The sequence below is a fragment of the Etheostoma cragini genome, chromosome 14 (assembly GCF_013103735.1).
Source record: "Etheostoma cragini isolate CJK2018 chromosome 14, CSU_Ecrag_1.0, whole genome shotgun sequence".
NCBI classification, from domain to species: Eukaryota; Metazoa; Chordata; class Actinopteri; order Perciformes; family Percidae; genus Etheostoma; species Etheostoma cragini.
In genome coordinates, this window is record NC_048420.1 from 4597990 (window position 1) to 4614957 (window position 16968).

General features: G+C 40.1%; 1 protein-coding gene and 1 long non-coding RNA gene across 3 annotated transcripts in view; one reads left to right on the plus strand and one right to left on the minus strand.

The window, feature by feature from the left end:
• The window catches only part of thsd7aa (thrombospondin, type I, domain containing 7Aa), a 181804-nt gene that overhangs the window by 113475 nt on the left and 51361 nt on the right, over positions 1-16968 (plus strand). For both annotated transcript variants that reach the window (XM_034891400.1, XM_034891399.1), the window contains exons 7-10: positions 1950-2144; positions 9959-10199; positions 14091-14206; positions 15119-15251. In XM_034891400.1, coding sequence (XP_034747291.1) covers positions 1950-2144; positions 9959-10199; positions 14091-14206; positions 15119-15251 — 685 coding nt within the window. The remainder of the gene's footprint in view (positions 1-1949; positions 2145-9958; positions 10200-14090; positions 14207-15118; positions 15252-16968) is intronic.
• The window catches only part of LOC117956411, a 21300-nt gene continuing 9962 nt past the window's right edge, over positions 5631-16968 (minus strand). The window contains exon 3 of the long non-coding RNA XR_004659257.1: positions 5631-5643. This is a non-coding gene — a long non-coding RNA (uncharacterized LOC117956411). The remainder of the gene's footprint in view (positions 5644-16968) is intronic.

Below are 16968 nucleotides of genomic sequence, written 5' to 3' on the forward strand. Positions count from 1 at the left end.
CCCCCTCATGCGTGCAGCGAGAGAGAAAGGAGAGGAATGTCATTGATATTCCAACCCTGATGAAACCCTTTAGTAGAAGGACAACTTAGAGAAGGTTTTTTGGCAATGCATGAGCATGAGACAAAGTGCGTCTAACTGCCTTAAATAGAAGGGAGGTTTCTGCAAACTTGGGAAAGCGCTATGCAGGTTTCAGGCAAGAAAAACCAAAGATATAAAATCCATTTCTCTGTAGCATATTGAATTGCGCAGCATCATATTCTTTTGCATCATGTTGCATCGTATCACATTGAATTGCATTATATAGCAATAGCAAGGAGAATCGGATTGTGTTGGAAGTTGTCATTTCAAGGCATGTATTGTTGATAGGACGGCTTAGACATGAAAGGGCGAGAGAGAGGGAACGAGGAAACGCAGGGAACTGAGCCTCTGTATACGGGCACGCTCTACCTGGTGAGCTACCCAGACGCCTTAACCATTTTTATTTTTTCATGTATTGGATTGTCGCATGGGCCTCAGACAGCAGATGCACATCCCTGGTGTTGTCGAGTGTAGACAGGGTGTGTTTAATTATCAAGAACTAGAGTCTACTCATGCACTGCTCCAGTAACAAAAGACCCATTAAAGTCATCAGTTTCGTTACGACACTTTAGTGATTTCCTTCAGCTTCTATCACATTGGAGTCAAGGCTCCATGTGTCCCCCTGTCAGCAACGCCACCCCACCCCCAAAGCCATGTGGCATCCCTCAGAGTTTCTCTTGCCTGGCCTCTTATTGATCTCTTGTTGTCTCCTTCTGATGAAAATAGATCTGTTTTTCCCCGGGGTCCCAGACGTGTCATTCGACTCACTGGTTGCCATTCTTCCAGCCCTTCACAATGAGATTTTCACAGATATGGGCCCTTCAGCGACAGGATGGGCTGGAAGGGGATGAGAGTGAGGACAGCCTGCAGATCTAGATCTCAGCACCTCCACCCCTCCAAAAACAAGTCACTGGCAAAAAAAACTGCATGCAATCTCAGACATCCTTTTCCCTTAAGTAATTTCATACTATTTCTATTGATAGACGTAATGATCCTGCAACCCATGCTTACCCTTCAAGGTTTCAGCAGTAGATCTGAGCCGCTAGCGCTGTAGAGAAATAACACGGTGTATCCTCTTTGTGTCTGGGCACAGTAACTGCGTACACCATGCCAAAGTCTTGTCATAACTGTGATTTTTCTAAGCTTTTGTACCATCATAATTGCAACCTTGGGTAAAACAAAAAAACAATAAATGGTTTATCTGTTTGCCGTTAACAACCCATTTCAGAGTATTCTGATAATGTGCTTCGTAGGTAAGACATTTTCAGGCTAAATTCCCAGGGTTTAAATTAACCAGCATCCAACGTTATCTCATTTGCGATGCCTCACAAATGAAATAACGGCACACAAACCAATTCAGTTTTCCCTTCTACATGTTAAAACGGAAAGCGGAGATTTCTGAAAATCTTCACTTTGGAAGGAGCTTTCCAAAATATTTGTGGACAAAAGGCCAATACCATGAAAAAAAAAAATATTAAAAACAAAGCACATATATGTGTAGACTAGGCCTGAGACAGTTTAAGAGGTTTTGCTAAGTGTATTTTGATCTCGAGCAGTTTACCCCTGCTTCCAACCTTAATGCTAAGGTAGACTAAGCAATGCTCCAGCTCATTTTGCTGTTGATATCCATTTTTTTTCTCACACCTATTGAAAATATTACGCATTTTTCCCAAAATATTATACTATATTATACTTTAAACATAGTTCTGCCATTTGCAGTGCTAAAATAAGAAATGTGACTTTCCATTTACTTTCTTTTTTTAAATTGATTCATATTTACATGACTTGACTTATTAATGGGCTTGTAAAGCCCATGTTGTTTCTACCTCTTTTCTATTTTAAATACCTTACATTTGCTTGTGTCCATCCAGGTGAATATGTGGAGAGGCAGCTGTGCCGTGATGCCATCCTGCCCATGCCGGCCATTTGTGGGGTGCCTTGCCCAAAGGACTGTGCCCTGAGCCCCTGGACCCACTGGTCTCTGTGCTCTCACACCTGCTCTGGAAAAAACACAGAGGGCAAGCAGACCAGAGCTCGCTCTATCCTCGCCTATAACGCGGGAGAAGGTAACAAAGCTTTGCAGGATCCACTGGCAGAGTCAGACAGATGTATGGTTTTTCCAACATATGTGACTCATATGGATATTTTAATCAATTAGGAATCAGTAATTTTCATCTGAAATGAACAAATAGACCAGAAGACCCTAACCCTTGACAAACCTATGTTGGTCTAATACCACAGTAATGCTAGTAGCCCCAAGTCCTTAATCAACAGTTTTTTTGCCACTCCTCCTTAAATACCACAAGTGAACTGTCAAAGTAAAGTGAATTATTCTGTGTGTTCCTCTACAGCAACTGCAAAGGTTGTGGCATGGGTTACTGTGATGCAGGGTAAGAAGTGACTGCAAGGATGACAAGTCTGCTGAATTGTTGCAACCGCAAGGGCGCAATGTTTATAAAGACTGTCAAACTTTATTCTATCATATGTTCTTTCCCTTTCTTTTTTAATTTACAAGGATTTGCCTTTGCTTTCTGTTCAAGGTCCTTTCCTGCTGTCGTTGGTCAATCCAATCTTTGGTACATTCATATTTGATGTTCTTAGACGACAGCAAGTGATTCTTGCTGATGTAGAACGTAGTCTCCATATGGTAAACTAGAAGAATATAGAGATGTGTCTACCTTGATGTAATCTACTCCCTCCAATCTGCTGGCCCAGCAAAATCCCTGTGCTTTTTTTACACACTAGTAGTAGCCCCACTGGCGAGTTTCCGCTCTGCCCATAGAAATTACATTGTTGTGATGTCACAAATTTACATATTGCTTTTCTCAGCTAAAATGGAAGATTATTAAATACATAAAATCCATGCATTCAAATTTCCAGAATAGACAAAGTCATAACCAACCTTGTTTGCAGTTTGAGGTGTCCTGGCTGCAGTTTAAAAAATATCTCCTTTACAATGGCGGCCTATGTGGAAAGTCCTATCTGGGGGATTTTTTTTTGCAATACTGCCAGTGGTCACTGGAAGAAATTGGTGGGAAAGGTGAGCATTGTTCCTTGGGGGTTAGTCTTGCTTTGCCAAGGAAGGTCTGGCTAGTCCACATAGCATTCCATGATGGGAGAAAAACATGGTCTGGTTTATTGGCATTTCTTTAAACCAATCACAATCATCATGGGCTCCGCTAAGCACCGGGCAGAGCTACAGTGCCTCTGGAAAATAGCCTCAGGAAGGAACTTGTTTTGGTGGAACTTGTCTACGTTCAAAGGTTGTTTTAGTCGTACAACAGAGAACTCAGATTGGACAGATAGTCCAAATAGCTGTCTGGATTTACCCTGCAGAGATATAAGTAGCAGTTAACCATAGGCCTCAGAAATCCACCGGAGTTCCAAATCCCAACACAAAGAAAGAGGAAGGTTGCAGACATCCGGACAAAAAGAATACAATCCGGTGGATTTTCCAGCATCAACAGAGCAATTGCGGAAGTGGAATGTCGTGGAAATAGACTACGGGGGGCTGGTGAAATGCACAATCCTCCAGGCTGCCAATCACTGTAAGAACTGAGCCATTTTCACCAAACCTCATTAGGAAAAAAAAAAGGGATGTGCACCTATGGTTAGCGTCTGGCTTGGCAGCGGAGCAGAATTTAATCATTTATGTCCCTGATTTATTTTAACAACTATATTTGTGTTGATTTTTGGACCACCTTGCATGTCATGCTAGCTTTGGCTCATTCACGCCAAAGCAGCATCCAGTAGGACTACGGAGCTGGATCATACTGTACATGTCCATGTACATGGAAATGTATTTTCCATGTGAATGGAATCAGGAGGATGTCCGTGCCAGAACGCCACGCATGCTGCAACTTGTTAATTAACAGACACTGCCGCAGAAAAGGTTGAGGTGATTTGTGCTGAATGAAGCATGAAGTCAAATAGAGCTCTCCTGGCCATCAGCTCTGGCAAACTGAGACAGGCTTAAAAACGGACTTCAGTATTAAGCCTGGGTCACAAGATAGAGTAAAGAGGAAGAGTGGAGAGGATTATTGCAAGAACCACATGTTACAACAATTAAATTTGTCTACTGACATCAGAGGTTTAAAGATCTGGAAATTACGTGTTTTTGTACTGGATGGAATTAGTACAATCGGGGACGTTCTAGAATTTCCCCTGTTGGCCCAAAGAGTTGCCGCTGTTGGGCCTACAGATTACGGCCGTGAGTCATTTGCTGCCATTCACGGGTCCTTTAAATAGCTATTGATAAACACTTTCAACGACACACTTCAGGGTTCTGTTAGAAAATGTTAACTAACTTCTTGTTCGTTCGGATCTCTGAGGAAAAGGTCAAGTCTATATACAGAAATGTAGGGAGGTAAATGAGCGCCCCTTGGTCTAATGGCGTGACCCAAAGACACACGTCCGCAGAAAAACAGAAGGCAACAAAGTCCCAGGAAAGTAGCAGTATTGTTTGACCGCCGGGATTAGCATGGTTTGTTGCTGTGTAATGTTACCCATGAAAGGGAAGAAAAGAAAGGAGAAAGGAGGTGCTGAAAAGAGCAGAATGAAGAAGAAGTTGATGCTGGAGGAGGATGCATCAAAGTGCTCAAAAATGATGGATTTATTCCAAAATCAGGCTTCATCAAGTGTTGCAGGTGAATTGGCTGAAAAACGGGTTAGGTAGCCTATTTGGGAGGAATTTTCTCCTTATTGCAAGTAACAGCATCTCAAATGAAGTCCATTTTAAGCCTTGGGTTTGAAATCTCTGGTTCATAAACAAAACATTTATGGTCAGTTTCATCTGAATGAGTGGCAGTATTGTTATGTGGAATGTCCTCCATTTGTCATTTAGCTATTTGCAATGCTAAAACTGATCTTAACGCAGATATAACCTTATTATGAAGCAGCAAAACGTTGGTATAGTAATGACTAATTAGTGGGTAGACCTATATTTTTTCGGAAGGTGGGGTGCATTGAATAGCCTATTCCCTTCTACGCAGCCCTATAGGCTACTATCAGGGGAACACGCAATTATTATTCAGTCTCTAGGAGAAGTCACGACTACAAGTATGTGATGATTTCAGCATCTGTTTATTAATGGAAAACCAATAACAGCTTAAACCTACACTTTATTGTCAATAATGGACATTTGTCAAGTGCCATCTGTAGTCAGGTTTCCCAAAATGCGTAGACTCGTAGGCTGGCGTGAGAACAGATGGAAGAATTCCTCATAAAGAAACTTAGCATAATTTGGGTTTACATTGTTTATTTGTGTTATTGATAAACGGGGGGTTGGGCCAGTTGATTTTAGTGCCCCTCTCAGCCCCTGTTTTTGAATGTTATTCTTTTTCAAAACACCTTAACTTTGCTCCTTAGGGATGACCCGCAAGGCTTAAGATATCCTTATCTGGACGACTTTCTTAAGGGGTTTGCACAGAATCCCTTACAAGGTTTCCACAGATAAGGAAAAACGTTAAGGCATTTATTGTATTGAAAGAGATTTTACTGCAGTAGAATTCTAGATGTGGTATCCTAACTGTAATATCTTAACTGTAATATTGAGTAACAAGAATGCTTATCTGTAACCCATCTAATTTACTTACCTATGAAGAATTTTCTTTATCCTGTATCTGAAGTTAGCTGCTAATAAGAGATGTTCCAGAAGGGGGCGCTATTACATTAAGTTCTGAATCAGATTATGTTATGCTGACAGGATGTTGTCTCTAGGTGTAGAAAAAGACCGAAGAAGTTGTTGCAAGCTCAGCTAGAGACATGTGAAATGAGCTTCATAACTTGTAAAGATGTCTGTCCGTTTCTATTAAACGTTCAAAGGACTTGGGATGTTGTGGACATATTAAGTTCTTCCTCAGAAGATATAACACTAGAGTTTCCATGGAGACCGTTTGTCAGCTTGCAATCACGTATGTGATAGCCTACCGGCAACAAGCGCTGTAGTTCTGATGTGGGTCTTGAAGTGACTAGCATGATACCAAACTAAAACCACACAGCAACCATTATCTGCAAAGAGAAGAGCACAGCTGTGGAGAGTAGAATGACCCTACTCTGGACCAACCAACCAATCATACATTGACTGCAGGTCAATAGTCTAAAATCAATAGCCTATCGTTAAGTGTGTCATGTTAGAATGGAGTCAGAGGTATCTAAAGTTTTTGTACTTACTTTGGTTGCTCGGCTCTGTAGGTAGGTAGAACGTTTTAAGGAAAACCTTAGGGAGAAGCCTTAAGGGTGTTTTGTGCAACCAATATTGTTTTAAGGAAACCTTAACTCTGACTTTAAGGAAAATCTTAACTAAAGGTGTTTTGGGCAATTAGCCCCTGAATCTTAATGGCAGAGTCTGATTGTCATTCATCAGTTATAACATTTTACTTACAGCTGAAAGGAGCTAAATATAGCTAGAATAAAGTGTCCACAACGTAAATAATATGTCGAATGTGCATCCATACACGTTGTCTTTGATTGGTAGCACTTACATATTTATTAACTATTAAAGTAGCCAGTACAGCAATACTGATCTGTTCTATGTGTTAATGAGCTGCATAAATTACTGTTCTGATGAAATTCAGTTTAATCTATCATACACGGCCCTGCAGACATAACCCCTGCGCTGTTTCACAGAGGTCAGCCATATCTTCTGTCTGAGGCTCTTTCTCATATCCGACTCTATGTAGAAGAGGCCAATCACTGCCTTCTGAGGTGCTAATTGATGGCGATCTCATCGGGGAGGTTCTGTTTTTGCAAGGTGATAGCTGCTGCAGATGACAAGGTTTAGTGGTGAAGACGGTTACATGGTGTGCACACCCCACTTGGGTCCATGTCTTGACCACTGGCGTTCTGCAGAGACACTCTGCCCCCCTGGGTCATCTCATCTTTGTCAATCCAACCAAAGAGGCCGACTGATTTATCTTTCAAGTTGTTTCAGCTTGGTTTGTTTTCCAGTAAGTCATTGGAAAATCAAAGCTAAAAGCTAATCTATATCACTGCACAAATACTGGCACGGGATAGCCAACGCTTTACTGCTAGCCAACCTGTATTCTGTCACCCTTTTGGGGCTTTGATAGAGAAAATAAAAACCATTTATAATGGCTGTAGATTTATCCTGTTTACCCAAGCATACTCTACTTTGATGCAGGGTTGGGTTTATATACTTGTTTTTTACAAAGAGAGAAATAGTACCTGTAATATGTGCAACGTGTTTCAAAGGGAAGATTGGAATACTTTTTTTTCAAATCCAGTTTTTAACATACAAATTCCACTTCATAAGTTTCCTTCCTTCTTTGGTCAGCTACAGTACATGCATCACTTTTAAACATCATACTCAGTACTTGGTATTATCATTAACTTTAACTATTCATTTTCTGCTTGTTCTCTTGTTGTCCAGCCAAGTTAGCCATTTCTTTTACTAACTGCCCAGTTATTATTCTCCTCACTAAAGTCCCACAAGACAGCAGGTGCTTTATATTTCTATGAGTGTGCCACTGCTTGGTTTGCTATTTCACAAAGTTTTCTCTCTTTGACTTTTTTCTGTACTATAAGCAGTTCCATGCCTTTCATATTGACAGAAACGTTGCTGTAATAATAATAGGCCTACATGTTATTTACATAGCCCAATTTATGCATTGAATGCAGCTTAAAGTGCTTTACACAGAAGAGGTACAGTCAATGCAACAAAAACTAGATGGGCACAAAGAGAGCCGACCTCCCCCAAGTCATGCCCTATTTCACAATGTTAATGCAGTCTAATGTTCCCCAGTTGGGAACTCATTTTTTTCTGATTATTCTAACACCACATGAATGCAGCGCAATTGTCTGCAACGTTGACAAAGGTGAAAAGTAATTTGTGTCTCCACCCTGTAATTTGGATCCCTTGAAAATGTAATGGGTTCTGCCTTGGCCCATGCTACAAACATCCACCAAGATTCATGAAATGGGGCTAGCAGTTTTTCTGTAATCCTTCTGACAGACAAAGAAACACAGAAACAGACAAACGCAGTCAAAAACAACCTTCTAGGGAACAACAAAAAATAGGACTGCAAAAGTTGGTTAAAACAATTCCACAGTTATAACCAAAGAAAAAAACATACAAATAATGGCATCATCACACGGGCGTGTGTGCACTTTAGCTGAACATGGTGACGCCGCCAAAATACCACACAAAACTACTTACATTTTATGCCTACACACTGATGAATAATGGTGAATTCAGTGATGACCAACGATGCCACGCTCACGGCGAAGTAACCATTAGTGACAGACACCTAGGGCGGTGACCAGTTATCAATGCATTTTAGAAGCCACCATCAGAAACAATCAATATTGTTCATAAATAATATTATTAGAATAGCAGAGTGGCCAATTAAATATATATATATATATATATATATATATATATATATATATATATATATTGCTATTAGTATAATTATTTAGAAAAACAATAATTATGAATAGTTACACAAGCTGTAACATTCCTTGTGGCATACATCACCAACCTTCAGGCTACATGGTTAATTTATTGGCGTTATAACAAAGATGCCCATTGTTCAATTTGTCATTTGAAATTACTCTCTCATTGGAAACTATTGTTCAGCCCTCTGTGAAGCTGGGCTACCAATCCCATAGCTGAAAGCATAACATCTTCCCAGCAACAGCACATGCAGCAAAATTCTAGTTAACGATTAATTTAACCCTACACTTTCTATCCTTCCACTAAAATTGTATAGGCAGGTTTAAAGGGTTGATTTTTAATAATTTAGATTTTGAATGTACTTTTTTTTTGAGTATCTTGGGCCCTGACGGCTCCCTTCTGAGTAAATAAACAAATGCAATGTTGAATTATACAAATTTTTAAACAAAAGAAAACTATGATTCATAGAGAATATGCAACATAAAGTGAACCCCAGTTTAGAACTATATTTAGACTACAAGTAGCAAAATTAAAATAAATGTCCAAAGGCTGGACACTGGATGCTAGTCCATCTTGGCTAGAACTGCCAGTCTAACTGGTAGGGTATTTTATTTGATTTCTAGCTAACCCACCCTGCCTAGTGAGACGTGTTTCCTTGACTGTGTGCTCCTTGTCCTTTCTGCCTATTAAAGGTAATCAACCTAAAATGTTTTGTGCGGTTGGCACAGCTAGCATTAGCACAGCTTACTAGTTTCTACATAGCCTTAGTAGCATTTCTAGTCATCTCTAAAAATCCAAGTTTCACATAGAAAGACTGTTTATAGGCAATGGTAACCAATGGTTTGGTTGTTTCTTTGCACAATTCTAGTCTCCTTACAAATCTGTTGAAAGGTAAAAGTTCACTGTGAAAAGTGGCCGCATTGGCTCAGTTGGTAGAACAGGCGCACATATACATACATACTTTTTATTGTGAATTCCTTAGGTATTGTTTCTAGCTCATGACAGATCCAAGAATCCATACTCATATAAAATAATTGGGCCAAAACAGCTTGGACAATGTTATCATACATCTCTGGCAGGCCAAATACCCAGCTGTAGACAAAATAACTTAAATCAAGTCTTGGACAAATCCGAACAGTTTCAAGATTGACTCTAAATTGGGCCGGTCCGGGTCAAGAAGGTGTTCAGACAAGGCCAAGACAGAGACAACTATGAGTAAAATCACCAACAAGACACAGAAAATTACAAGGTAATGGAAATGTCTCAGACCGGCCTTGATACAGAGACCAGACTCAAGTACTGCAGATTCTTTGTGCGTGCCTTGCAAATGTCATTGTCTACATGATTCTAGAATACCCTTTAACACCCAAAAGTTTCCAACAAGCTTTCCATCATTCTGTATTAGTGCAAATGTCATTTTTGTTTCCGTCTGTTGACTCTGGTCTGTGTTCAAATATTTCTCAGGTGGAATCCAGTGTCCCAATATCAGCGCCCTGCAGGAGGTGAGGAACTGCAATGACCACCCCTGCACTGTGTACCACTGGCAGACCGGGTCATGGGGCCAGTGCATAGAGGACTCCTCCATCCCATCCACCAACACGTCTGTGGGCCGAACGCGGGGCGACGATGCCTCCTGCTCAGTGGGAATGCAAACCCGTAAGGTCATCTGTGTCCGGGTCAACGTGGGCCAGGTTCCTCCAAAAAAGTAAGATTCCACATATTTGCTTATACATGCAGTTCCAGTGTGATACTGGTCAAAATAATAAATTAGAAATATGTTACATATGTTATATAACAACACGATTACCCAAAAATGACATGGATTCCATATAGGGCTCTTTCCATGTACAATTAACAATCACTACTTTCATAGAATTTTAGGTGTTTTAGGTGTATAGCATTTGGAGAAAAAAAACAAATGGAAAAGGTTTCAAAATGGCGTTCTGACAAAACTTTGACCCTTTGAAGTCTCTGATTATCCATCAATATACGATCCTCTAATATGATGATGATGAATTTTATTTTGGTTTCAATTTGCCATCGTACTGTAGCTAACCAACAAAGGACTAGGTAAAAGCAAAGGCTTATTTTGTCTTTCCTACCACATAATTCCTATAGAATTACCCAGAAATCCAACAAAACAAAATGAACCTAATACTTGAATACTTACGTAGAAAAAAGAAACAAAAAACATTGTAAAAAGCCTCAAAAGTGTCAAAGAAAGGGAAATTAAAAAAAGATGGGTGGTTAGGCCGAAACCAAATTAATAATCCCTAAATTAGCTAACCTGACAAGGTCATACTCAGAATCTATTCAGAATCTGAGTCTGATACTGTTCCATTGGGCTGGGATTATGGGGGGCTTTTCAACCAAACCAGGAAAAAAAATTCCTCTGCACTCATTGGATAGACCTACAACCAATCAGAGCAACGGAACTAAACACCAATAAGACGAGACAAGACCGTTTGTCTCCATAGCAACCACTCTTTGCACTTCTGTCCTAACTTCTGCTTGTAGACTTGTTTGTAGCTGGAGAAATCATTTGTTTAGTGTAAATAGGAATGTGGATAATGTTAGTGATACTGAGTTGCTTGCTACAGTTGTATTTCTAGCGATGAATCATGGAAAACACGTTTTTATTTCTCTGATTCACGGTTCTAACGCCTTCTCTTTAGTCACTCTCCATCTCTCCACCATATAACATTACCATACTTTCGGCGGTCGTTGAGCAGCTGTCTGAAACTCTGCCGTTTTGTTTATTTCTATAGTTTATAGCCGACTTTACCAGCTGACTTCTCTATTGGCTGTTGAAACAGGTGACGTCCGTTACGTTCTAAAACCAGCCTCTGCAACTTGAACAGCTGAGTCGCAGCATCAGCTGGTTTGAGTTAAACTGAGACGGGCCGGTTGAGGATTTTAAATGAATGCGCTGTCGATATCTTCTTGATGGAGGGGGCTACACATCTTAATTTTCCAGCAGCAGCCACCTGTGTTGTAAACAAATTCAACCTAAGCGTTCTTTGGTGACTAGTTGATTATCTGTCCATCATCGTATAAATCCTGCCCTGACAATTTGATTGGTCCAAACAGCTCTGGTTAGAACATAGTTGCTCCACAATGGATCAAGTCCAGACCGAACTTCCGGACCTCAAATGTTAAGGGCGAAGCAAAGTTTAACTGGCATCCAGGCTATAAAATAGCTCCAGCAAATGACAAAGACTAATACCAGCTTAAAAATCTATAAGGCTGAAAGCATATCCCTTAAAGCTTTAGTGCGTAACCTTTGAAGTTAATAAACGTCCGTTACATTCAAGCCATTGCCAAATGAGTTGCTACAAAGCAGGGCTGTAGTCTAGAAACCACTTTTGTTGAGGACAAGGCAAGTCCAAGACCAGGACTAGTCGAGTCCAAGTTAAAACAGAGTCCAAAAAGGTTAGAGTCTGAGTTAAGACCGAGGCCAGGACAGAAAAAGGTCTTATGCATGACAGTATCAAGTAGGGCTGCACGATTATGGCCAAAATGATAATCATGATTATTTTGATCAAAATTTTGATCGCGATTATTTTCACGATTACTTGTTGATTTTAACCAAAACAAATGTTAACGTCACATAGGCTATTTATAACGGCGAGAGGGAGTGTGATGGACGCTACTCACAGAGAGACGGCTGACTCATTATGAACGGGTCCAGCACGGGTCGAACAGCGGAAATAGACGTTGTGTGTATGAAACGTCTGTATCGTCACTGCGCTGCATTTTTATTAACTATAATATTCTCAGTCAAATCCACACAGCATGAGTGTCTTTCTGCACCCTTACTGATAATTACCAGTGCGTTAGTACCAATCCTTCCATTTGTTCCAAGTGAAATTATCTTTTTGGGTGCAGACTTTGTTTGCACATGGCACGTTGGCCCACTTTAGTCTCATGGTTAGTCTGTTGTTGCTGGTGTCTGGCAGAGGTGTTAGCCGATGAGTTGTTTTAAGCATCTGGGTTTGTTTCCCACCCTGAAGGCATCTGCTGGCAACATGAATTATCCATTTATTTATTCAACAGAACGGGAGCATTATTCTGGCAGCATAGCGGCACTAGGCAGGAAACCCCCCCCCCCCCAGCCCCCATGCTGTGTATGGAAATGAGTCTCCATTTTTATTCTTGCGCTTACTCCAAAACCAAAACATGCTGAGCAGTGAGCCTGCAGCCCTGGGACACACTTTCACATCAATGGAGGGAAGGGCACACACTTTCACCAGCTGCTGTGGCCAGGATGGGCATTAGATCATTCTAAGGCATTAGAGTGATAAAACAAAGAGAAATCTATGAGGATAATTAATAGGCTTTGTTCAAATGGGGTAAAACATGTGATAATACAATTTGCTGAATTATGGCTTTATAAATACATGAAGTCCTGTTTTTTTTATGGGTAGGGGATTTAAATTTTTGGGAAAGTGTTAAGTTCTGGTGCAGCCAGGCAAATCACTACTGGTAAAAAGAAATGCAGACTTAAGCCTATTAAGGAAATCATTTTCAGAATATAATCATTTTCAGTGAGAGAAAATTTAGGATCCATCCAAAGCAATTCTAAAAAACAACAGTTTGGACCTATTGTTGGGAAAGATTTATTAAAAATGTATTTAAGGTGTCCCCACGGGACTTATTTGGCACTGTTGGGTTGAGACTGACATTTCCACTTTCTACATCTGATATTGTACTCATCCAAATTAATAATGGGAATTAATTCACGTCATATGCTTTGGTTACCCACCTCTTTTCTTCCCTTCCTACCTTTCATTTTTTTCTGTTCTTACTGGTCTAAAAATTCCTACATAGGAGAAAAACGTGCTCTAGTTCATTGGGATTTCTTTAAACTAATCACAATCGTCTTGGGCGGCGCTTAGCACTGTACACAGCAACGATGCCTCTGCAAAATAGCCTCTGGAAGGAGTGTTATGAGAATTTTACTCAAAAAATGAAAATTACTGGTAGCTGGAGAGGTGCCAGTTCACCTCCTTGGCACTGCAAAGGTGCTCTTGAGCAAGGCACCGAACCCCCAACTGCTCGGGGTGCCTGTACATGGGCAGCCCCCCCACTCTGACACCTCTCCATTAGTGCATGTATTGGCACTGAGCATGTGTGTGTAATTCAGACCTGTGTGTAATAACAACAGAATATAAATTGTAATTTCCCCTTAATAAAGGATTTATTATCATTATTATTATATTATTATTATTATTATTATTATTATTATTATTATTATTGTTATTATTATGTTGTATTTAGGTATTAGGTATCATACTATACTGTATGTGTTAGTAGTTAATAGTTTTGACTTTGATTTCCTAGTCTTTGGTTTATTTTCAATGAGCTGCAGTAAAAAGCTGAAACATGAAGAACAAAAAAAAAAACTGCACATTAAGAATGAAAGTGCCTTTTTCACTAGTCTGTAGTCACAGTCTCACAAAATGATCCAGCGCTAAAGTCAGGCTGTCACCACGTGGTCTCCCAGCATGGTTTTGGCTCTGATCCAGCACATTTCTGTCAGATTTCTATGGGTACTCTGTGTGTTTGTCTGAGCATGTCAATGATGTATTTTCAGGTGTCCAGAAAGTCTGCGCCCGGACACAGTCAGGCCCTGCTTACTGCCGTGCAAGAGAGACTGCATCGTCACCCCGTACAGCGACTGGAGCCCCTGCCCATCAACTTGTCAACCAGGTAGCTCTTTGTTGGCATCACTACCCACTGTGAGGCCTTCCAGGGTGTATTAGGAAATTGAATTCATTCAAGCTGGTATGACAGTGAATTAATGAAGTCTACCAAATATGCTCATCATTATTTCAAGCCCAGCAGAGAGATAATTAAATCATCATGCACACTGAGACAGGATACGGAAAAATTCAATTCTGTTTGGATTGTGTCATGTTTAATACATTTTATAGAAATACAGTCATTCATTAAGCAATATATAGAGGTGAAACCATAAAATGCATGGATGCAAGGATGGAAGGATGGATGAATGGATTGATGGATGGGAAGAGCAAACCTCAAGACTTTTCCAGTCCATGTAAAAAACATTAACAGTAACTGATGGTTTGGGATTCCACTCAAACAAATTGCTCCCAAATATAAACCGGACGATCCATCTGTCCAGGGTACTCTACCTACCCCTTGCCCAATGCATGCTGGGATAGGCTGCAGGCCCCAATGACTTAAAGAGGATAAGTAAATGTCTGTTAAGGATTGGTATCTACAGTATGGTATGGAGCATGGCCGTCTGCATTTCCAGCCACTTGATTTCATCAGCCCCCCTTTGAAGGGCTCCCTTCCAGCAGATGATGATCACATAGATACATTACAGATAAATAATGACAAAGTTTCATTACATTCATTCTTCACAGACATTTCTTGAAATATGGCCAAGAGCAAACAAAAGACAACCCTCTTCCAGTACGTTTTCAAATCTGGAAAATGCTGAAACTGAGGATGAGACCCCTGCATTGTTTACGCTGTTGCAATTAGTTTTTTACATTCATAGTTGCTAGTTTATTGGGTACACTTAGCTTAAACTAGGTGTAAAAATGTACATACCGTATATACTTCATTTGTGTTTCTTGTGTCTTTGCTTAGGTGGTAACACCAAGAAGAAGCAATACAGGAAACGTATTATCATCCAGTTACCAGCCAATGGGGGACAGGACTGTCCTGAAGTGCTGTCTCAGGAGAGAGAGTGTGAGGCGCCATCTATCTGTCACGGATATAGGTAACTTATTGCATACATCATAAAAACCTGCACATGTTACAAACTGACAAACTCCTTGTTGTAATTAAAAGTAGGAGTTATTGTATAGGATTTTGTGATAGCTATGATACTGGCACGGTCTATTTTTATTAAACATTTTTAAATTGTGCCGGACAGGCAGAGGGGAAATGCACTTCTCTGTGAATAGATTTCCTTTCATTTCTGATGGTATGGTAGACAATTTATAGTGTGAAAAAGAATTGGGTGCCCAGATACAAAATGACATACGGGAGAAGAGTCAAGGTTATATTTACATGTGTTTTAAAAAAGCACATCATTGCTTAATACAGTTTAAAATGATAAACAGTTTCTAATATTCCAATAACAAATTACATACATAATTTCCAGGAGTCTCTCCTGCAAAAAACATATGGTAGTTTATTTGAAATAGAAAGAAATCCTATTGCGGAAATTACGACAGAACTGACGGTCACGCTTTGACTTGGAATGTTGTCATTAGAAATAAAAACATCTTGAGGAAATTTGACCACAGATTGGGGTGTGGTGGTGGGGCACGCGGTTGTCTGGTCTATGGACTGACAGCTAGAAATATGAATTCGATATCCAAATCCAAATCGATATGATTTGGATGCTTGTAGAGTCCTCTAGCCTTGCTATGCCCTGCTACACCCTAGAGTGCCCTGCTACGCCCTGGTTTGCTATGAACTACTCCAACTACTATTTCTAGACATAGTTCCTTTATCTTTATTGTGACTGTAATTGCCACTGTCTGTCACACCCATAAGAGCCCGAGTCTGTTCAAGGTTTCGTCATAAAAGGAGGTTTTTCCTCGACACCGATGCACTTCAATTGCTTGCTCTTTGCTCCTTGCTCTCAATTGTTGGGTCTTTGTAAATTATTGAGTGTGGTCTAGATATACTCTATCTGTAAAGACTTGAGTTAACTGTTGTTATGATCTGATATTATTAAACAATAATAAAATACCCTCAAACAGCTTGAGCAGCTGCAAAAGACTAGTAAGGTCAAATTTCTAACCCAAGGTCTTTTATAAATATCAATCTCTCGTCTTTAGCCTTAACCAATGCTGACTCAAGTGAAATGCCATCATTTTGTAATCATTACTAATCTCTTCCTGTGGGCATTGCTATGTACTTGCCTCAAATGAAAAAAAAATATTATATCAAGGACATTTGAGAATCGCTAAGCCTGAACCAGAGTTTTCTGCAAACAAAACAAGCTGAACCAAATGGAACCCTATTTATTAGCTGGGGGACCCATCAGGTTCAGGTTGTGTCGCCAACCTATAGATAGCGAGGGGGTAACCATCTTGGAACTATTTGTAAAGGCATTTTCCTTTTGCTTCCACTGCAAACATGGTATCCAGAGCATGGAACCTTTTTTTAATTGGTGCATTGCCATAATATTGAAAAATTTGTAAATTTATAGTTCCTTCACGAAGAACTGAATTTCATGATCTTATGACCTTTTTATATTGCCATCCTAGGGTCTAAATCAATTGAAGCCTGTAAATTCGGGCAATTAATTCCAGTCCACCACTATTCTCACCTGGCATACTTTTGCGCCCTTTTGCTTATAGACTTGGATTATGGATTATGACCTGTATGCATTGAATGTATGTTCCTGTTAACACATTCTCCCTTCCATCTTTTAAAATACGGATGCTTGGTCAGGTGCCTTTGTCGTTGTTACATGATAT